The sequence below is a fragment of the Haliotis rufescens genome, unplaced genomic scaffold, assembly GCF_023055435.1.
Source record: "Haliotis rufescens isolate VD_foot unplaced genomic scaffold, xgHalRufe1.0.p SCAF_2, whole genome shotgun sequence".
NCBI classification, from domain to species: domain Eukaryota; kingdom Metazoa; phylum Mollusca; class Gastropoda; order Lepetellida; family Haliotidae; genus Haliotis; species Haliotis rufescens.
In genome coordinates, this window is record NW_025963890.1 from 73,693,927 (window position 1) to 73,717,976 (window position 24,050).

Here is a 24,050-nt window from a genome sequence, read left to right on the forward strand (position 1 = left end):
TGAGCACGTGACAGCTAAAAATTCATTAAAACATTCACAATAACACGTGTGTGAGTCTCATGCTCCCAACAAACACGCAAATATCCAAATTGTGCGCCATGCATTCACATGCACATGCAAATTCAGTATCGCAACCTTTAAGTCGAGGAGATTCTTCATGGTCGTGTATTGAAAGATGCATTATCTAATTTTAGAATTGATTGAGTAGTTTCTTTTTTTCGTCAGTATACTTTGTACACGTGTTAACAGTCTGTATTTGAGCGAGCTGTGGGATTCACGTGGTTCGCCGGTTGTATTCAAACTCATTAACACTATAGTTTCGTTACTACATCATGGTTTGCCGTTATTAATACAGTATGTTTCAAATATATTTAACCCATCCTCAAATGCTGGTGCAGTTGACGCAGCGTTTCCACGGTCGTCAGGAGCAAAACGGCTCCCTGTGGCCATCTAAAAGTCAGATATTGGTAAACGAAGTCCACTCGGGCTCCAGCGTCTATAATGTTAATGTAACATGTGCTGTAGAGGGAGTGAATCCCAGTAATGAATAAGTCATGTCGACTGTCGTGTGGCATCACTTTGATCAACGGGTCACGCACAGAACCACAGCTGGTCGCTATCTGAGTCTTCATCTAATGACTCCTTGCCCCGCTTGTATCTTGAGCGTGCTATATGGCTGAAATAATGCCGATGCGACGTTAAATTTTAAGTCACCCACTCTTCAGCGTGCTCTAATCTCACTGCGGAATGGATTATTTTCAAAGATGGCGGGCCTGCCGCCATATTGGATAATACTTCTGTTACGATCGGTACGCTGTCTTTTGAGAGAGAGAGAGGGAGAGAGATTCATTTCTTTATTTTTATTATTTATATACTTTATTTTTGTCATATCACAGTGTAATAAGAGGGTGGCTGTACAGTACACGGGAGAAGCACGGGCGTAGATACATGCCATTAATCAGATGTTTCAGCAAAGGTATGGTGTTTTTTTATGAAAACATCAATTACTCATTGCAATGCTGAACGTTAGTTCTGTAATTGAGATGCATAACGTTAATTATTGAGCATGTACACCTGTCCGCACTGCTATCGCCCACGGATTATTCCCAACCTGGCGACAGATGGCAGCAGGGGATATGCAGCACCATTGGCAGCAGAAAGTCTCGGGCGTGTTTCATTGCAACATAAGCACACTGACTACACAGAAAAGGATAGTGTTCAAATAGAACGGACAGACTGGGGTACTCGCTTGACATACAGAAAGAACTTCTGCAGAAGTATCAAAAATATCTACCTGATGCCATTTTGGAAACCGATTCGAAGTAATATTACCGCGAAATCTTTACAGCCATGGGCTCTTACATCAACTCACTTTTCTTTAAGGCGATTATTTTCTTTCTCAACCGTTGCCAGGAGACATCTCCAAGTATACGGAGAATGAAACCATTAGCTGTGATACGCCACCCGATCAAGTTAGGCCGTCTCTCACCACAGACATAGGTTACTGGAGGATAATCCTCGGGAGTTGAGGGGGTGGGGGATATCTAACAATAGTCAAAAGCTGCATATGTAACTTCCGTATGGGATGGTGGATCCGTATTCCTTGAGAAACTATTTATGAATAATTTAATCAAGACAAACAGTGACTGATATTATGAACAACGACCCGGCGTAAGAAAACAGTTTACTCAATGATAGTGTAATTAGCCGATCCATTGAATAGATGCGTCCGACAAACATAGTATTGCAATCCGGAATCAATTAAGGGCCTATGAGTAACTGAAAACGACAGAGAGCGTAAGCGCATTTACCAAGATTGTTATATTTTCAATGTCATTACAGGGATATAAATGTTTCACACTAATAATCCAATAATATATTACAATCCAATAATGTACATTATGTTTACTACACTCAAACATTGTTTTTTTCATAGAAATATGGATATTGATTAATAAAGTTTTCCACTTAACAATTGATACCGCTTAAAGTTTAAACAGGATGTAATTCAACGGGGATCAAATGATGAAGAAAATGCTGAATGGGCACTTACTCATATTTTGCACATCACCGACATCACGTTAATTAGAATACAAACTGAACAGATTTCATCCAATGTAATTTTTTGATCAAATTCGCATCTTCATTAAAAACTCTTGCGTGAGCGGGTGAGCTGGGTTTCCCACCGTTTTGAACGGTATTTTAGTTACACGAGTATAAAATCGTCATCCTCGAATTTTCCAGTATGTTATATATCTATTCTATTATGATACAACCCCAGGATCCATTCGCTACAATAATACAATAAGCCCGATTCGAAAGACATGAAGCAAAAATAGTCCTCCAATCAATTTACTCATGAGCTTGTGACGTCACTTCAGAAACGAATTACTGTACCGGATAGGTCAAGGGTCATCATAATGGAATGGAGAAATAACACCTGGCTAATCGAAGATGCAACAGCGAATTCTTACACTGTAGGGAGAACGTTAAGGTAAGGTAGGTCGTCCTCAAACCACGTTGGTGAAATCCCTGAGCGTATGCTTGGTGCCGACAGACCAAGGGTCATAATCTGGGCGAACACAAATTTAGCTGATCCTGGCATAGCTAAGGGACACGACTCTGCATAACGAGATGCGCCTCTCAAAATATTTGGCAACCCGAGATAATCAAAGATAACCATTGAAAATAACAAGAGAACGTGACGCACAAGTGAAATGCCATATATAAACACTACGACGTAGCTACAAGACTCCGTCTGATAGACATCAATCTGAAAACGTCACTCGATCGATAACGTATTGTGAAATAGCAAAACGGTTCCGTGCATCTGATTCTGCTTAATCAAGTTAGTATCTACACTTCCTTCGTCTATAAATCTTCAGGTTGGTATTTTAGGTACTTCAGTCGCATGACATCTGCTTTTCAGAAAATCGACCTTTATAACAACATCGAAATTGAGGCAAAGAACACCGCCATTATACACGAAATGTTCGTGTTACATACCACTTCCGCCTTCTTATGACGGAGGAAAATGGATATTTCCAATAGGAATATCACAGTGTCATTCGCCTTGTCATTAGTCAATCGCCCAGTCATTTTCTGCGTTGTCCAATCCAATACATGTATTGGGTGTGCAAACCTGAAATCTAGTTGGCAACTAAAGAGAGATGAATAGTCTCGTGTAATGCATATGTCTGAGAATCTGAGAATACATGTATTCTGGCGTCTTTCTATGATTTATGAGGCAACGGGAAGAATGTAACTACGGCATGGCACCAACAGCGCTGCTGCAACTGGGGCTATCGCGTCTACCGTTTACCATAATGGCACCACGCCGGTGGTTAAAGGACATTATGGAAGACGCGTGCCCAGATCGGGTAACGTTTAATCCATACAATAACCGAAATGATTATGATATCAAGCAGATTAAACATATATCAGTTACAAGTGACGTGTGAATGAAGTCTTTGCTTGCGTTATCAATACCCATTATAACTTCCATCTTGAAATACTGCCCTTCGGGAAGTCATGTCTACCGCCGTATACATCTTGACGGCCAACATTTGTGTTTGTGAAACCATATCTGCAATTGTATACATCATCTTGACACTAACACTGCCCTTCGTCAAAACATATCTATTGCTGTATACATCATCTTGACACAAACACTGTCCTTCGTCAAAACATATCTTTCGCTGTAGCCATCATCTTGACACAAACACTGTCCTCCGTCAAAACATATCTATTGCTGTAGCCATCATCTTGACACTAACACTGTCCTTCGTCAAAACATATCTACCGCTGTAGCCATCATCTTGACACAACACTGTCCTTCGTCAAAACATATCTACTTCTGAATACATCATCTTGACACTAACACTGCCCTTCGTCAAAACATATCTACCGCTGTAGACATCATCTTGACATAGCACTGTCCTTAATCAAACCATATCTATGGCTGTAGCCATCATCTTGACACTAACACTGCCCTTCGTCAAAACATATCTACCGCTGTACACATCATCTTGACACTAACACTGCCCTTCGTCAAAACATATCTATCGCTGTAGACAACATCTTGACACAAACACTGTCCTTCGTCAAAACATATCTACTACTGTATACATCATCTTGACACCAACACTGTAGACATCATCTTGACACAACACTGTTTTTCGTCAAAACATATCTATCGCTGTATACGTCATCTTGACACAACTCTGTTCTTCGTCAAAACATATCTATCGCTGTATACGTCATCTTGACACAACACTGTTCTTCGTCAAAACATATCTATCGCTGTAAACGTCATCTTGACACAACACTGTTCTTCGTCAAAACATATCTATCGCCATATACGTCATCTTGACACAACACTGTTCTTCGTCAAAACATATCTACTTCTGTATACATCATCAGGACACTAACACTGTAGACAACATCTTAGCACCAACACTGTCTATTGGTAAAGTCATATCCACAGACCCCGTGAAGATCCGGGTTAGAATTGGTCTTCACCAACCAATGCTTGTAAGAGGCGACTAACGGGATCAAGTGGTCAGGCTTGCTGACTTAGTTAATGCATGTCATCGTATCCCAAGGCGTAGATCGATGCGCACGGTGTATTATACTGGATTGTCTGGTTCAGACCTGATTATTTACAAACCGCCATCATGTAGCTGGACTATTGCTGAGTGTGACGTTAAACATCAAACAAATCATATATCTACCGCTGTGTGCATCATCTTGACGCTAACTCTGACCTTAATAAAGTCATATCTACCGCTGTGTGCATCATCTTGACGCTAACTCTGACCTTGATAAAGTCATATCTACCGCTGTGTGCAGCATCTTGACGCTAACTCTGACCTTGATAAAGTCATATCTACCGCTGTGAGCATCATCTTGACGCTAACTCTGACCTTGATAAAGTCATATCTACCGCTGTGAGCATCATCTTGACACTAACACTGCCCTTCGTCAAAACATATCTATCGCTGTAGCCATCATCTTGACACTAACACTGCCCTCCGTCAAAACATATCTATTGCTGTATACATCATCTTGACACAAACACTGTCCTTCGTCAAAACATATCTTTCGCTGTAGCCATCATCTTGACACAAACACTGTCCTCCGTCAAAACATATCTATTGCTGTAGCCATCATCTTGACACTAACACTGTCCTTCGTCAAAACATATCTACCGCTGTAGCCATCATCTTGACACAACACTGTCCTTCGTCAAAACATATCTACTTCTGAATACATCATCTTGACACTAACACTGCCCTTCGTCATAACATATCTACCGCTGTAGACATCATCTTGACATAGCACTGTCCTTAATCAAACCATATCTATGGCTGCAGCCATCATCTTGACACTAACACTGCCCTTCGTCAAAACATATCTACCGCTGTACACATCATCTTGACACTAACACTGCCCTTCGTCAAAACATATCTATCGCTGTAGACAACATCTTGACACAAACACTGTCCTTCGTCAAAACATATCTACTACTGTATACATCATCTTGACACAACACTGTTCTTCGTCAAAACATATCTACCGCTGTAGACATCATCTTGACACCAACACTGTCCTTCGTCAAAACATATCTATGGCTGCAGCCATCATCTTGACACTAACACTGCCCTTCGTCAAAACATATCTACCGCTGTATACATCATCCTGACACCAACACTGTAGACAACATCTTGACACCAACACTGTCCTTCGTCAAAACATATCTACTTCTGTTTACATCATCTTGACACTAACACTGCCCTCTGTCACAACATATCTATCGCTGTAGCCATCATCTTGACACAACACTGTCCTTCGTCAAAACATATCTACTGCTGTAGACATCATCTTGACACCAACACTGTAGACATCATCTTGACACAACACTGTTTTTCGTCAAAACATATCTATCGCTGTATACGTCATCTTGACACAACTCTGTTCTTCGTCAAAACATATCTATCGCTGTATACGTCATCTTGACACAACACTGTTCTTCGTCAAAACATATCTATCGCTGTATACGTCATCTTGACACAACACTGTTCTTCGTCAAAACATATCTATCGCCATATACGTCATCTTGACACAACACTGTTCTTCGTCAAAACATATCTACTTCTGTATACATCATCAGGACACTAACACTGTAGACAACATCTTAGCACCAACACTGTCTATTGGTAAAGTCATATCCACAGACCCCGTGAAGATCCGGGTTAGAATTGGTCTTCACCAACCAATGCTTGTAAGAGGCGACTAACGGGATCAAGTGGTCAGGCTTGCTGACTTAGTTAATGCATGTCATCGTATCCCAAGGCGTAGATCGATGCGCACGGTGTATTATACTGGATTGTCTGGTTCAGACCTGATTATTTACAAACCGCCATCATGTAGCTGGACTATTGCTGAGTGTGACGTTAAACATCAAACAAATCATATATCTACCGCTGTGTGCATCATCTTGACGCTAACTCTGACCTTAATAAAGTCATATCTACCGCTGTGTGCATCATCTTGACGCTAACTCTGACCTTGATAAAGTCATATCTACCGCTGTGTGCAGCATCTTGACGCTAACTCTGACCTTGATAAAGTCATATCTACCGCTGTGAGCATCATCTTGACGCTAACTCTGACCTTGATAAAGTCATATCTACCGCTGTGTGCAGCATCTTGACGCTAACTCTGACCTTGATAAAGTCATATCTACCGCTGTGTGCAGCATCTTGACGCTAACTCTGACCTTGATAAAGTCATATCTACCGCTGTGTGCAGCATCTTGACGCTAACTCTGACCTTGATAAAGTCATATCTACCGCTGTGTGCAGCATCTTGACGCTAACTCTGACCTTGATAAAGTCATATCTACCGCATTGTGCATCATCTTGACGCTAACTCTGACCTTGATAAAGTCATATCTACCGCTGTGTGCAGCATCTTGACGCTAACTCTGACCTTGATAAGTCATATCTACCGCTGTGTGCATCATCTTGACGCTAACTCTGACCTTGATAAAGTCATATCTACCGCTGTGTGCAGCATCTTGACGCTTACACTGACCTTGATAAAGTCATATCTACCACTGTGTGCATTATCTTGACGCTTACTCTGACCATGATAAAGTCATATCTACCGCTGTGTGCAGCATCTTGACGCTAACTCTGACCTTGATAAAGTCATATCTACCGCTGTGTGCAGCATCTTGACGCTAACACTGACCTTGATAAAGTCATATCTACCACTGTGTGCATCATCTTGACGCTAACACCGACCTTGATAAAGTCATATCTACCGCTGTGTGCAGCATCTTGACGCTAACACTGACCTTGATAAAGTCATATCTACCGCTTTAATTATATTTACCTCACCACTGACGTTCATTCTGATATGAAATGAACTGCTTCACGTAACAACTTGTCGAAAACAGTCACCATTGTGAAGTTATATCTTGCGAAAGGCGAAAAACACAATGCTGATGTTTCTCAAAAAATGTTTTCCAAATTTGTCTCATTTAGTTTTGGTCAATGTCAGGCCACTACTGTCGATCCTGACCACAACATTATCTGAGCGTGCGATAGTCTTGATCGCTTCTAATCCATTCCACGACCCCCTTTCAACTGCAGCGATCAACTACCTCAAGCCTCTTACACTAGCGTTCGTTAAATCAACCAATAGCTCTTATTTGAAACACACATGCCCTGTATGACCTATAACACAGAGGGGGGGGGGGGGGGGGGGGGGGGGGCTCGTAGTTTAAGCGTTCGATCGTCACGCCGAAGGCTCGTGGTCGATTCCCCTATATGGTACAGTGTGTCAATCAATCAGCGTTATATTCACATTCATGTAAAGCAGTATGGAGAGAAAGATACATATTCTACTAAATCAATGTATCAATGTAGATATGTGAAGCCCATTTCAGGTGTCCCCAACAATAGCGGCGTAAAATCATACTCAGTCATTGACTCACTATAACAGAAAAGTAGCTACTGTGTCTTTAGGCGTTATAAACTTGGTTTTAGATTCGTTGGGGTCATATCGACTTCAAAGGATGAAATTCACGGACATACAATAGTCAACACACATAACTCTTAAAACACGTAACGTTTATCAACATTGTAAATAAATATCTCATCCTCGTGTACTTAAACAGCGAATTGTCTCAAATTCACTTTGGTATATAGCGACTTCAAGAAAAATGGACGAACTCGTGCGCTTATGACGTGAAGATCCGGGTTAGAATAGGTCTTCAGCACCCAGTCTTGCCGTAAAAGGCGATTATGCTTGTGGTAAGAGGCGACTAACGGGATCGGGTAGTCAGTCTTATTGACTTGGTTAATGCATGCCATTGTTATTCCAAGTGCTTCGACCGATGCTTATGATGTCAATCACTGCGTTGTCTGGTTCAGACTCGATTATTTACAGACCGCCGTCATATAGCTGGAATATTACGGCGTTAAACAACAAACAAACTATACTGCCATGCTTTAGGCCATTCAAGACAAACATTGGTACAACCTACCATATATCAGGCCCCGTTAAACCTGCATTCCGGCAGATAACGTTTGAAACCGCATGTACAAAAATATATATTAACTTTACTCTGTCACCATATTTCGTTAACCTTGAATTACATCAATACGGACGAGTCCATTGGGAACGACAACGTCGGCTTGAAAGGGGTTTTGCTGTACGTGAAACGGACGAACTATAAATAGCAGTCCTAACGTCAATTTCGAAATACAATCACCACCGATAAAACCCTGAGAGACTCTGACAGTGAAATTTCTTTGATTTGATTGTCAAACATGGGAACCAAATCAATACTTTCTTGCACATCACATGTGCAAGAAACAAAGAGAACTGACACCAGCGAGACCTCCACGTGACTCAGATACCTCGGTACCAATAACCGCCGAACCGCACTTGCCGGTGCCCTAGAGAATCCAAAGGCGATATGGATGATTCCAGCTTGTACTTCGGTGGACTGTTTCAACCCTGACGGCAGTGTAGTCAGCTTACGACGACCCCAATTAGCCCAGGCCAGCATATACCACAGGTCAATACAACGAACATGAAACAGACAGGACCATGTAGCAAACCATCAACCTTGAGCCCTGCGAGTTGGCCGTCATTGAAAAGATGATAACGTTTACTCAGTGTTGGGTTGACCTTGGACATTTACCATGCCATTTATTTGACAAAAAGCTTGATTAAGCAATCATTTCCGTCAATGGAGCTGGTATTAGAAATATTTCCAGTCAATAATTACCTAATCACAAAATATTTTAGAACAATATTCAAAGAAAACCCTGTGGAAACCCCGACAGGATAGAGCACATCAAGAGACAAAATGGTCGTGGCACTACATACATGACCCTCCCTTCATCAGAAGATTCATGATGGTCTTAGGTCGGGAGACAGACATGATTACAGCAAACCACGCATTAGCAAGCCATCATTGCCTGATGACATGTATTCTGTCTGTGTACCTTGCTGGTGTTGCATGTTGACGTACAATAAACACGAAAAAATCACATAACTCCCATTGTATGATGGAAAGCATGTGAAGGAATACCTCTTGAGAATTTGCATTGTTAATGTAAATATATACGTGTATGATCATCATTAACGGTTAATATATATAACATGGTATATAACGTATGTATTTCATCAGCCGTCGACATGTGTTCTGTATGTGAATTGCATTGTAAACACTGGGAGGAGAACGGCACTCTGTGACCATCCCACACATTGTGTGTGTAATCAAGGTACGACTGTTACATATATTCTAAATCGCAAATAACCATAATATTTGATAAGAAAACAATTGTTTATTTCACAATGGCGTTCACTACATCTGCATAATGTAAATGTTTGCAGATGTTACCACGACAAGTATTGACAACTGGTGTACATTTCAAACAATTTTCGATAGGAAGTTTGTTGTTTAACGCCGCACTGTTCCAATAGCAATATTCCAGCTATATGATGGCGGTCTGTAAATAATCGAGTCTGGACAAGACAACCCAGTGATTGATGTCATGAGCATCGATCCACGCAATTGGGATCGATGGCATGCATCAACCAAGTCAGCAAGCGTGACCACCCGATCCAGTTAGTCGCCTCTTACGACAAGCATAGTCGCTTTTTACGGCAAGCATGGGTTGCTGAAGACCTATTCTACCCCGGATCTTCACGGGTCTCGATAGGAAGTGTACTCATCTGGACAATTACTGTTAATAGAACAAAAAGAAGGTGATGATGGTTTGACATATGTGTTTGACAAGAGTCGGGTATAATATATATAGGTAGTGAAGAGATTGACAGTCATGGTACATATGTTTCTGATCTTCTGGGTACAGGGTTGAATATGGCATGGGTGTAGGGTGTAGATGGATGGGAGTTGTAAAACATCTTTGTCACTTACCTGTTCTGTAGAAGTCGATGATAGAGTTAAAAACGGCTGGGTGTCGGTCAAAGAAATATTCCTCCTTCCCGCCACCCAACAGGTGGTTCTCTGCCAGACGTGACAGGCGCGTGTTGGGCACGTTCTGCAGGGTTGACGCGTGCGTTTCGTGCCGCACGCCCCCCACGTTGAGAACAATCTCCTCGTCATCAGTCAACGACTGTCTGCGGACTTTAAGAGGGGTGTTTCCGACATCGTCCTCGTCCACTATGAAACGCTGACCATCCTTGCTACCTCGAACATACGCACTCATGTTTAAAGTTGCATGGGTAATTATCATACTTTGCCAAAGGGGCTTTCAACCTCCTCCTCCTTCTCCTCTCTACATCTGTGCGAGCCTCCTGTCATTCTGGAGCCACAGACACGAAACAGAATTTGAAGTAGTGTCGTCTGCGTCTGCTAAAGTCGTCTGCTAATGCCATCCAAGTAACGACATTCCATTCATTGACAACGGCTACAAGAAACGCTGTCTTACATCTCTCAACCTCTGTGGTTGCCGCTTTTAATAAAACATAACCGAGCCCACCATTACGGCCAATGGATTCGCGGGTCACCCCAGGTCATGTATTCTGTGAAGCACAAACTCATGAAATATTCATCCCAGTTTTCAAAGTCCACTTGGTGGCATAAGACAAAGACAAAACTCCGCGTGTCGGTTGCTCAGTATTGTACAGCTTGTCGCTGAATCCTCCGCAGCCTGCCGCCCGACCCTCCGTTTCTAAACACACTACTCTTCGATCGTGGAACTACCGTCTGAGCGGAATGAGACGATCCCGTGTAACATCGCTCCTCGATCAAGCGTAGAGTCCGGTAAAACACTGAAAGTTTCACTAAATCGTCACCATGACTACCGCCCGTTCTTGCAGAAGCACACATCACACTACCATATCCACTACCTCACAGGACCGATTAGAAAAAAACTTATGCTTACGGCCAGGAACGTCTGTGTAGGCTAATTATATCCGAGTCGACATCCACCGGCGGCAGCCTTGTACATGCTGCAGGCGACAAGGGACGCCCTAGCCTTGGTGCTCTTCCTACTTGACGACAGTAGTGTAACATCAAGCCCATTTGGGCTAATATACAGCATCCTTGACGTCTTTCTTAAATGACAGTGTGTTAGCTGAAAAGGGACACATCCTTGGTGTGTCGGGCTGTAGGACACGATGAGCTGGTTGATTAATCTTACTTGATTAGTTCATGCTCATCAATTTGAGTAATTAACATACTCTAATTGAACAATATTTACAGTTCTTCACATTGTTAGCGGTATTGTCTCGGTCTAGGCTAGGGTCTGCGTGACTGACCGGAGTAGAATTTGTCCCAAGCTCCTCATAAATGGCCGTAAGAGTAAATTGGAAACACGTGGCGATTCCAGGTTAGAATTAGTCCCAAGTAACCCATGTTGGTCTCAAGTAACCCATGTTGAGTGAGGGGACCCATATGGTCAAACTCGCTCACTTGATGGTTTGTCAGAACTGAACTTTATTTAACTCGGGTCGCTAGCAGCGGCCTTAGACATACAATTCATGTATTGATTATACAAACGTATGTACATGAAAACAGTATTACGATGTCATAAATATCTTTTCCCAGCTGTCGGATCAGGTACAGAACACAGCTGAAAATCTATACAAACATTTATGAGACATTCTGTCCTGGTTTGAACTCTATCATGATTATTTTTCATAACTTGGATAGTTTTCTCGGCTATTAAAGAGTAAATACATTTTATACATGTTCGGTTTAGCATATTAAATTATGAATGAGATGTTTCCTCTCTTCTTCAAATGAAGGACACATAAACAAACAGTGAAATGTATCTCCTATGTCATACAACTGGCAGATTGGGCATATTCTTCCAGAGAATGGTACTTTCCTCCACCTACCTCCATGCCATACGACGTGGATCCTTGCTCATAATAACGATCACCGAACCGTCTGGTCAAGATTCTACTTACATGTCTCTGTCATAAAGATGTACTATTGTTAAATGCGCCGATAACACACGCGCGCGCGCGCGCATGCACACACACACACACACACACACACACACACACACACACAGATACACTTGACTTAAAATACATGCTGAAATTGTCCTCAGTTTTGTGCACTAAAAGTTCATTTAGTATCGGCAGAGGAAGCGACAACAATGGGATGAACATCGACTAACCTTAGATAATGTACCCTAATGCGTTAGGTAACTGTCAGCGTCAGTGTGTTCACATTCCTTTCAAGTATAAATTTAGATGAGTACTGAATCCCACATCGCAAATGGAACGAAGATTTCAAAACACGCCAAGCAAGCACTTAAACGTTACCTCTTTTAACAAAAGTAAAACATTGTATACATCAGCATATATCTAATTGGCATTAAGGAGCTATATAAATGTTAGTTAAACAGCTTAAAATGGCAGGGACTCGGTTACAGAGCAACGATACCCGGACGGTCTCCAAAATGGCAATATCCCATGCGACCCGTCCCCTCTCGTTTGCATGGGGACAGAATGTATCCGCACTACCGCTTCTTGTAATGGGGCTGCCACCCATTGTTATCAATATAATTATATTATTGATATTTGCAGGTCGCTTTTTATAAACTGGAACATTGCAAACAGCTTAAAGCAACATTCACCCTCTCCTTATAGTGAGTTAATATGGTTTTATGCCACTTTCACAAATATTCCAGTAATATCACGGTTGGGGACACCAGAAATGGGCTTCAAACATTGTACACACGTGAGAAATCGAACCCGGATCTTCGGCGTGACGACCGAGCTTTTAAACCACAAGGCTACTCTCAATAATTTTGCAATAACTGGTTCCACTTTTCACAGTGAAGTTTTCCTGATTGAGGACTTAATATGATTTTCAAACGGTATATCCTTGCGTGACGCTTTCACTTTATGTAGCATATGATTGAATGATTAAGTTAATGTATCCTTCAATTCCGATATGCATTATTTTGAAAATGAAAGCTATTCTACGATGTATTAAATTCCGCATGTTTCTGGTTATGTTCAACGTTTGTGTGTATGTAGAATAGACGGACGTGTAGCAATGTTTGTGTGGAAATCCAGTTATAATTGGTACTTGAAAAGTGCTTTCATAACAATCCCGGTTGAACAAAGAAGACGTTGACGACATCACAGATGCAGCCTCAGTCAGCGGAAGATGTCGCTTCCCTTTCAAGGTCAGGTTAACCCTGAGCTGTATCTTAGAACTGCCAGATGCGTTTTTCGTATCTTAAGGCCATACTGATTTTCTTACTATATTTACAAATCAATATAATACCTCGAGCCTGACATCGCTCTTACATAATGCAGGCGAGTGGTACGATACTTCTGATTAAGAGCCTTTGAACGTGAGTGGCTTCAAGAACGGATGAGAGAATTATCAATAAGCATCTCTCACAGTGAAAGGACATTTCCTGCAGGGGTACAGTCGTTGTCAATACATGTAATGTGGTTCGTTCAGTGGTTGCAGTTGTTATTGTGTTCCAGATTGCTTATAGGATTACGACATACAACATGCGGCTGATTGATATTCCGCTGATGACAGTCATTTTAGTGCCTCTTCGCCCACTATTCCACGTTTGGTGAGCCGATGAATACAACCGGCGATGTGCTAGCTCGTGGTAGTGTGTAGCCGATGAATACAACCGGCGATGTGCTAGCTCGTGGTAGTGTGTAGCCGATGAATACAACCGGCGATGTGCTAGCTCGTGGTAGTGTGTAGCCGATGAATACAACCGGCGATGTGCTAGCTCGTGGTAGTGTGTAGCCGATGAATACAACCGGTATAAGTAAATCATCACATGTTTATGCACGAGATGAATAAAACCGGTACTGGAACAGATCACGTATTTATACATTAAATGAATACAACCGGTATACAGTAAAACATCACAGGTTTATGCACGCGATAAATACAACCGGTATATAGTAAAACATCACATATTTATACACCAGTTGAATACAACCCGTATACAGTAAAACATCACGTATTTATACACCAGATGAATACAACCGGTATACAGTAAAACATCACGTATTTATACATTAGATGAATACAATCGGTATGCAGTAAAACATCACATATTTATACACCAGATGAATACAACCGGTATACAGTAAAACATCACGTATTTATACATTAGATGAATACAACCGATATGCAGTAAAACATCACATATTTATACACCAGATGAATACAACCGGTATACAGTAAAACATCACGTATTTATACATTAGATGAATACAACCGGTATGCAGTAAAACATCACATATTTATACACCAGATGAATACAACCGGTATGCAGTAAAACATCACATATTTATACACCAGATGAATACAACCGGTATACAGTAAAACATCACATATCTATACACTAGATGAATAAAACAGGTATTGGAACGGATCACGTATTTATACACCAGATGAATACAACCCGTATACAGTAAAACATCACGTATTTATACACCAGATGAATACAACCGGTATACAGTAAAACATCACGTATTTATACATTAGATGAATACAACCGGTATGCAGTAAAACATCACATATTTATACACCAGATGAATACAACCGGTATACAGTAAAACATCACGTATTTATACACTTGATGAATACAACCGGTATACAGTAAAACATCACGTATTTATACACTTGATGAATACAACCCGTATACAGTAAAACATCACGTATTTATACACCAGATGAATACAACCGGTATACAGTAAAACATCACATATTTATACACTTGATGAATACAACCGGTATACAGTAAAACATCACGTATTTATACACTTGATGAATACAACCCGTATACAGTAAAACATCACGTATTTATACACCAGATGAATACAACCGGTATACAGTAAAACATCACATATTTATACACTTGATGAATACAACCGGTATACAGTAAAACATCACGTATTTATACACTTGATGAATACAACCCGTATACAGTAAAACATCACGTATTTATACACCAGATGAATACAACCGGTATACAGTAAAACATCACATATTTATACACCAGATAAATACAACCGGTATACAGTAAAACATCACGTATATACAGTAAACTACGGTTATAACGAACACGCTTATAACGAACTGACGGATATATCGAACTTACTTTTTGGACCCGACTATTTGCTGTAGTTATGCTGTAGATATGCTTATAACGAACTACGGTTATAACGATCTAAAATTAGTAGTCCCTTTGAGTTCGTTATAACCGTACTTTACTGTATACACAAGATGAATACAACCGGTATTGGAACGGATCGCGTATTTATACATTAGATAAATAAAACCGGTTTACAGTAAAACATCACGTATTTATACACCAGATGAATACAACCCGTATACAGTAAAACATTACGTATTTATACACCAGATGAATACAACTGGTATACAGTTAAACATCACGTATATATACACAAGATGAATACAACCGGTATTGGAACGGGTCACGTATTTATACACCAGATGAATACAACCGGTATACAGTAAAACATCACGTATTTATACACCAGATGAATACAACCGGTATACAGTAAAACATCACGTATTTATATACAAGATGAATACAACCGGTATTGGAACGGGTCACGTATTTATACACCAGATGGATTCAACCGGTATACAGTGATACATTACGTATTTATACACCAGATGAATACAACCGGAATTGGAACGGATCGCGTATTTATGCATTAGATAAATACAACCGGTTTACAGTAAAGCATCACGTATTTATACACCAGATGAATACAACGAGTATTAGAACGGGGCACGCATTTATACACCAGATGAAAACAACCGGTATACAGTAAAACATCACGTATTTATACACCAGATGAATACAACCGCTATACAGTAAAACATCACGTATTTATACACTTGATGAATACAACCGGTATTGGAACGGGTCACGTATTTATACACCAGATGAATACAACCGCTATACAGTAAAACATCACGTATTTATACACCAGTTGAATACAACCGGTATACAGTAAAACATCACGTATTTATACACCAGTTTAATACAACCGCTATACAGTAAAACATCACGTATTTATACACCAGATGAATACAACCCGTATACAGTAAAACATTACGTATTTATACACCAGATGAATACAACTGGTATACAGTTAAACATCACGTATATATACACAAGATGAATACAACCGGTATTGGAACGGGTCACGTATTTATACACCAGATGAATACAACCCGTATACAGTAAAACATCACGTATTTATACACCAGATGAATACAACCGGTATGCAGTAAAACATCACGTATTTATACAACAGATGAATACAACCGGTATTGGAACGGGTCACGTATTTATACACCAGTTGAATACAACCGCTATACAGTAAAAAATCACGTATTTATACACCAGTTGAATACAACCGGTATACAGTAAAACATCACGTATTTATACACCAGTTGAATACAACCGCTATACAGTAAAACATCACGTATTTATACACCAGTTGAATACAACCGGTATACAGTAAAACATCACGTATTTATACAACAGATGAATACAACCGGTATTGGAACGGGTCACGTATTTATACACCAGATGAATACAACCGGTATACAGTAAAACATCACGTATTTATACAACAGATGAATACAACCGGTATTGGAACGGGTCACGTATTTATACACCAGATGAATACAACCGGTATACAGTAAAACATTACGTATTTATACAACAGATGAATACAACTGGTATTGGAACGGGTCACGTATTTATACATTAGATAAATACAACCGGTTTACAGTAAAGCACCACGTATTTATACACCAGATGAATACAACCCGTATACAGTAAAACATCACGTATTTATACAACAGATGAATACAACCGGTATTGGAACGGATCACGTATTTATACACCAGATGAATACAACCGGTATACAGTAAAACATTACGTATTTATACACCAGATGAATACAACCGGTATTGGAACGGGTCACGTATTTATACACCAGATGATTACAACCGCTATACAGTAAAACATCACGTATTTATACACTTGTAGAATACAACTGGCCACTCATCAGATCCTGGATTAATACAACATAAGAATACAACCTGAACAGCTCACGGGTACATGCAAACTGCAAAGAACAAGGCGACATATCACAGATTACCAATCACCGCGACTCCACTCATACAGCCATCCCCGAAAATACCCTCCCAGCAGGCAAGCCACAACCTCACACATCACCAACACCACCAATACCTTCTGTCAGACACTGGTACCGTGAAGACCCGGTGTAGACTAGGTCTTCAGCAACCCATGCTTGCCCTAAAAGGCGACCATGCTTGTGGTAAGAGGCGACTAACGGGATCGGGTGGTCAGACTCGCTGACTTGGTTGAAGCATGTCATCGTATTCCAAATGCGTCGATCGATGCTCATGATGTCAATCACTGCTCGATTATTTACAGATCGCCGTCATATAGTTAGAATATTGCTGAGTGCGGCGTTAAACAGCAAACAAACAAACAAACAAACAAACTGTCAGACCAAGAACTAAAACAGATCAGGGATCACTAACATTTTGGAGGATATTTTTTGTGTTGAAGACACAGAATTTAACAAAAATATCCCCAAAATAGTCATGATCCGTTACTTGTTTTGTTAAGTATATGTCCATGTTGTATTCCGATGGCGTTGGTAATCCTTGTCGACGCAGGAAGCATGTGTATGTCTCTATAATCAGCACTATCCAATTGGCAGTAAGCTCGGAATACGAGAACATAATTACGGCAATCTATAGCAGACGGAGCTCAGTCGGAATAACATCGTCTACATTCAAGGTAGAAAAACATCCTGTAATTTGTAATACGTTAATATTTCTTACAGAGCGTGTTATTGATTTAGACCGAAACCAATGCGTCTGGCGACGTTCAAAAAACATTCTTAAGAATTTATGTTCTTTACATGAAATTTAGAATGGCTTGAATACTGTATTTTGCGATTATTAAACACTGTGTTGTTCATGTTTGTGGGAGCATAAGAACCTAGTTAAATATTACAGCAGGAATTGCATATAATTTGAAACTGTCTCGAGGCATCTTCTCTGGATAAATAAGTGCTTCTTTTATGCAAACAATTTCTGCAGCGCAAAAACAAAATATTGCTGCTGCTCAGCTATCGATCGGACTTGCCGGGGGAGCTCAGTTTTGTATTAACTCATATTTCTGTTTACTCTAATCATAATGTGTACATGACATATTCTTGACAGGCATTCAAAAACACACGGTAACGGTAAAATAGCTAATAACCCACTTAAAACAACTGGATTGAGTGTTTGCGAGAGGAAGCGGGCTGCCGTGGCGCAGTTTGATCAGATTAATGTCTTTCGGAAACACTGAGTAAATCTAGAAAAATAAAGAAGATTCAGTTCTTCACCGGTGCACTTTTAAGGAGTTAGCATTTTATTCAAATAGCACAGTGTATGGCGGAAGCTTTTGTCATCAGCCTATGCTTGTCTCCCCGTGGGGAATCTGGGTTACAATAGGTCCCCAACAGCATAATTAGTTCTCCCATAGAGATTCCGGGTTAGAATAGGTCCCCAGCAGCCTATGCTTGTCTCCCCATGGGGATCTGGGTTAGAATAGGTCCCCAGCAGCCTATGCTTGTCTCCCCATGGGAATCTGGGTTAGAATAGGTCCCCAGCAGCCTATGCTTGTCTCCCCATGGGAATCTGGGTTAGAATAGGTCCCCAGCAGCCTATGCTTGTCTCCCCATGGGAATCTGGGTTAGAATAGGTCCCCAGCAGCCTATGCTTGTCTCCCCATGGGAAACTGGGTTAGAATAGGTCCCCAGCAACCTATGCTTGTCTCCCAGTGGGGATTCTGGGTTAGAATAGGTCCCCAGCAGCCTATGCTTGTCTCCCCATGGGAAACTGGGTTAGAATAGGTCCCCAGCAACCTATGCTTGTCTCCCCATGGGAATCTGGGTTAGAATAGGTCCCCAGCAGCCTATACTTGTCTCCCCATGGGGATCTGGGTTAGAATAGGTCCCCAGCAGCCTATGCTTGTCTCCCCATGGGAATCTGGGTTAGAATAGGTCCCCAGCAGCCTATGCTTGTCTCCCCATGGGAATCTGGGTTAGAATAGGTCCCCAGCAGCCTATGCTTGTCTCCCCATGGGAAACTGGGTTAGAATAGGTCCCCAGCAACCTATGCTTGTCTCCCAGTGGGGATTCTGGGTTAGAATAGGTCCCCAGCAGCCTATGCTTGTCTCCCCATGGGAAACTGGGTTAGAATAGGTCCCCAGCAACCTATGCTTGTCTCCCCATGGGAATCTGGGTTAGAATAGGTCCCCAGCAGCCTATGCTTGTCTCCCCATGGGAAACTGGGTTAGAATAGGTCCCCAGCAGCCTATGCTTGTCTCCCAGTGGGGATTCTGGGTTAGAATAGGTCCCCAGCAGCCTATGCTTGTCTCCCCATGGGGAATCTGGGTTAAAATAGGTCCCCAACAGCATAATTAGTTCTCCCCATAGGGATTCACGGTTAGAATAGGTCAGCCTATACTGGTCGTCAGAGGTGATAGAAACTAATGGATTGGTGGTCAGGCTCGGTGACTTGATTGATGGCGTGACATCGTACCCCGACGGCGTGGACTGTTGCTCATACTATCTATCACTGGATTGTTCAGAGTGTCCTAACTCCTGAATTTCTCCGAATAAGATCTTCCGTCAATAAACTCCATACCTGTGTTCGTGGGTTTTATCATCATTATCTATTGGCGTTTCTTCCACATTAAGTTGACGCAATATTGTTCAAAGCGACGTTAACCCCACATCAGTCACATGTTTGTTTCTTTGTTTGTTTGTTTAACGCCGCACTCAGCAATATTCCAGCTATATGACGGCGGTCTGTAAATAATCGAGTCTGGACCATACAATCCAGTGATTTACATCATGAGAACATCGATCCCCGCAATTGGGATCGATGACATGCATCAACCAAGTCAGCGAGACTGACCACCCGATCCCGTTAGTCGCCTTTTATGGCAAGCATGGGGTGCTGAAGACCTATTCTACCCCGGATCTTCACGGGTCTAGTCATATGTTGTAGGTGATGATGTCACTGGAAGGAAGCAATCGATCTATACACAAAGGCCGGAAGACCTAAAGTAACACGTGACCGTAATTACATCACAGAATAATTCCCCTGATGCACAGAACTGCCACTGAAGGAGACAACATACGCCCAAAACGCAGGGAAATTTAGCATCTAGGATTAAGCAGTGCTTGGAATGAACGCTCGATGAATACCCCTGAGGCGAGCAGATATTTCGTTTATTGTAGCTCATTTCTTTCAAACCTCCTTTAATATTTAGCAATGCAAAGTAATATTGGTTTTTAATACCCGACAACACGTCACCGTAGCACGTCGGGCGCCTTCCGGTCTGAAGCTTGATGCTCGAGTGCGGAGCTAAATTTATTAGAAATATGAAATTAAAGAAAGGTCAGAAATAATTTCATAATTAACCACACTGAGTTGATCACAGTGTCCATCCATCCCACTTACAGTTGACCATATGACCCAACTATTATTGTAGTAACACAATCGACGATAATAAAAGCAATCAATCTTTCCAGGACTGCTTTGATGACAGATGTCTGCCAGGGAGGCAAATCTGTAACGATGTACTCTTGCTTTTTTGGGGTGTCCATTATGGAAATATCTCTATAGGATGGATGTCTGTCAAAAGTGAATGAGGAATAATAATCATTTCTGCATAAATTCATAAATGGTATATTGTGCTCTGAAAAGCAAGAGACGGACTTGTCTTGGCAGAGACCCAAAGCCTATGTTTAATATTGGTTTAACAGCTTGAGTTCATTTATGACATCTGAAGTGTATGTTCATCTCAATATGAGACTCTGCAAATATGATCATCAATTATGCGACGCAATAATAATTGTGCCATGTCAAACAAGTTACAAGTTGTAAAGGTCAAAATAATATAAACTCATGCGTGGAGATTCCATCCCGTTGATACCGTGAGGATTCAGGTTTGAAAAGGTCTTCTGCAACCCATCCTTGTCGTAAAAGGCGACTATGCTTGTCGTAAGTGGCGACTAAAAGGCGACTATGCTTGTAAAAAGCGACTAAAGGGATCGGGTGGTCAGTCTCGCTGACTTGTTTGATGCATGTCATCGATCCCAATTGCGTGGATCGATTCTCATGATATGTCACTGGGTTGTCTGGTCCAGACTCGATTATTTCAAGACAGTCGTAATAAAGTTGGAATACTGCTGAGTGCGGCGTTAAACAACAAACAAAATCCATCGTGTTGATATATATACACATGAGCATTAAATATGCACCAGCCACTTCTTCGGATGTGTACAACATTATGACTGGTGTGATTCACTGTTGGAGTGAGTGAGTGAGTGTGGTTTTACGCCCCTTTTAGCAATATTCCAGCAACATCACGGCGGGGGACACCAGAAATGGGCTTCACACATTGTACCCATGTCGGGAATCGAACCCGGGGCTTCAGCGTGACGAGCGAACGCTTTAACCACTAGGCTACCCGACCGCCCCTCACTGTTGGAAATAGGACAAAAGAGTAGTCAGCTGACAAACAGAACACCTGACACTACCAACGCACACATAACAAATAAAGAAGCTGGTATGAGCAATCGGTACCGATTTATTGGCCTTGTGAGAAGACATTTCAACGACAGCCCACACCATGTATCGCACACATCATGCAGCGAAAAACGATTATTGTCTGGTGAGGTGAGGTGAGGTGAGGTGAGGTGAAAAAGGGTTTAACGTCGCGTCCAAGATTATTGCACTTATATTGCGACGTGCATGCATGTGTGTGTGTGGCTGCTTATACTAGTCCGGACTGATGCCGATTTATAGTGCTAGCTCACTGAGATATCATGCCGCAGTTTAACATGAATACCCAACTCAGACACAGTATACTGACTCCGAGCCGTAAGTCCTTGTTTTGGTCCGTTAATGCCGAGCGCCAGACAGGGTAACAACAAGTACCATCTTTTAACGTCTATTGGTATGACGCGGCCGGCGATCGAACCCCGAACCTTCCGCTCTCCGGGCGGACGCTGTACCACTAGACCACGGAGGGGTCTTATTGTTAGGTAGTGATGGGGTCTGGTCAGGGAAAACCAGTGACTGGGTTGACTGTCTGTTGCAGGAAGCTGATGATGTACACGAGCAAATAGCCATGTGAGTGAGTGGATTCACGCCGCTTTTAGCAATATTCCAGCAATATCACATTCAAGCAATATCACGGCGGGGACAACAGTAATGGGCTTCACACACTGTACCCATGTGGGGCATAGAATCGTGGTCTTCCGCATGAAGAGCGAACGCTTTTACCACCAGGCTACACCACGTCCCCTCAAATGTCCATGTCATTGGGTACTATCACCAAAAGCAGCCAAGTCACAGAGTCTGACTATCCGATCTCCATTTTAGTAGATCCTTACCACAACCGCATTCTAGGGGTCTCCATACCCTTGAACTGAGGATGAAGGGCAAACACTTTTACATCTACCTATGTCTTTTCATCTAAATTGACAAGTGACTTATTTTGTAGAACATTAACTTCACAACAGCTTATTGTTTTCAAAATGAGTGTCTGTCAACAAGTGGCTGCTTTTGCCGATATGTTTTGATCTTGAACAATAACATGATGATCTACAGCATCCTAGCAGTGTTACTAAATATTCATGTTTCCCTGTGCTGACAATTTGCCACAGTAAACTTTTAAAAACTGTTGATTTACCGCTGCAACACGCAGTCACAAGTGTGCCCTACACAGACCGTTCATTAACAGGCCGCTGCAACACAGTCACAGGTGTGCCCTACACAGACCGTTCATTCACAGACCGCAACAACACAGTCACAGGTGTGCCCTACACAGACAGTTCATTAACAGACCGCAACAACACAGTCACAGGTGTGCCCTACACAGACCGTTCATTAACAGACCGCAACAACACAGTCACAGGTGTGCCCTACACAGACCGTTCATTCACAGACCGCAACAACACAGTCACAGGTGTGCCCTACACAGACAGTTCATTAACAGACCGCTGCAACAGTCACAGGTGTGCCCTACACAGACCGTTCATTCACAGATCGCTGCAACACAGTCACAGGTGTGCCCTACACAGACAGTTCATTCACAGACCGCTGCATCAGTTAACACAGTCACAGGTGTGCCCTACACAGACCGTTCATTAACAGACCGCTGCATCACAGTCAACAGTCACAGGTGTGCCCTACACAGACCGTTCATGAACAGACCGCTGCAACACAGTCAACACAGTCACAGGTGTGCCCTACACAGACCGTTCATTCACAGACCGCTGCAACACAGTCACAGGTGTGCCCTACACAGACCGTTCATTCACAGACCGCAACAACACAGTCATAGGTGTGCCCTACACAGACCGTTCATTCACAGACCGCTGCAACACAGTCACAGGTGTGCCCT

At 41.9% G+C, this 24,050-nt stretch overlaps 1 protein-coding gene across 1 annotated transcript in view; it reads right to left on the reverse strand.

Annotated features, from left to right (window-relative positions):
* The window catches only part of LOC124133233 (potassium voltage-gated channel subfamily C member 3-like), a 77,666-nt gene extending 66,181 nt beyond the window's left edge, over nt 1-11,485 (reverse strand). Inside the window, exon 1 of the mRNA XM_046497547.2 lies at nt 10,466-11,485. Within this exon, the coding sequence (XP_046353503.1) occupies nt 10,466-10,784 (319 nt within the window). The 5' untranslated portion in view covers nt 10,785-11,485. The remainder of the gene's footprint in view (nt 1-10,465) is intronic.
* Nucleotides 11,486-24,050: the final 12,565 nt, after the last annotated feature.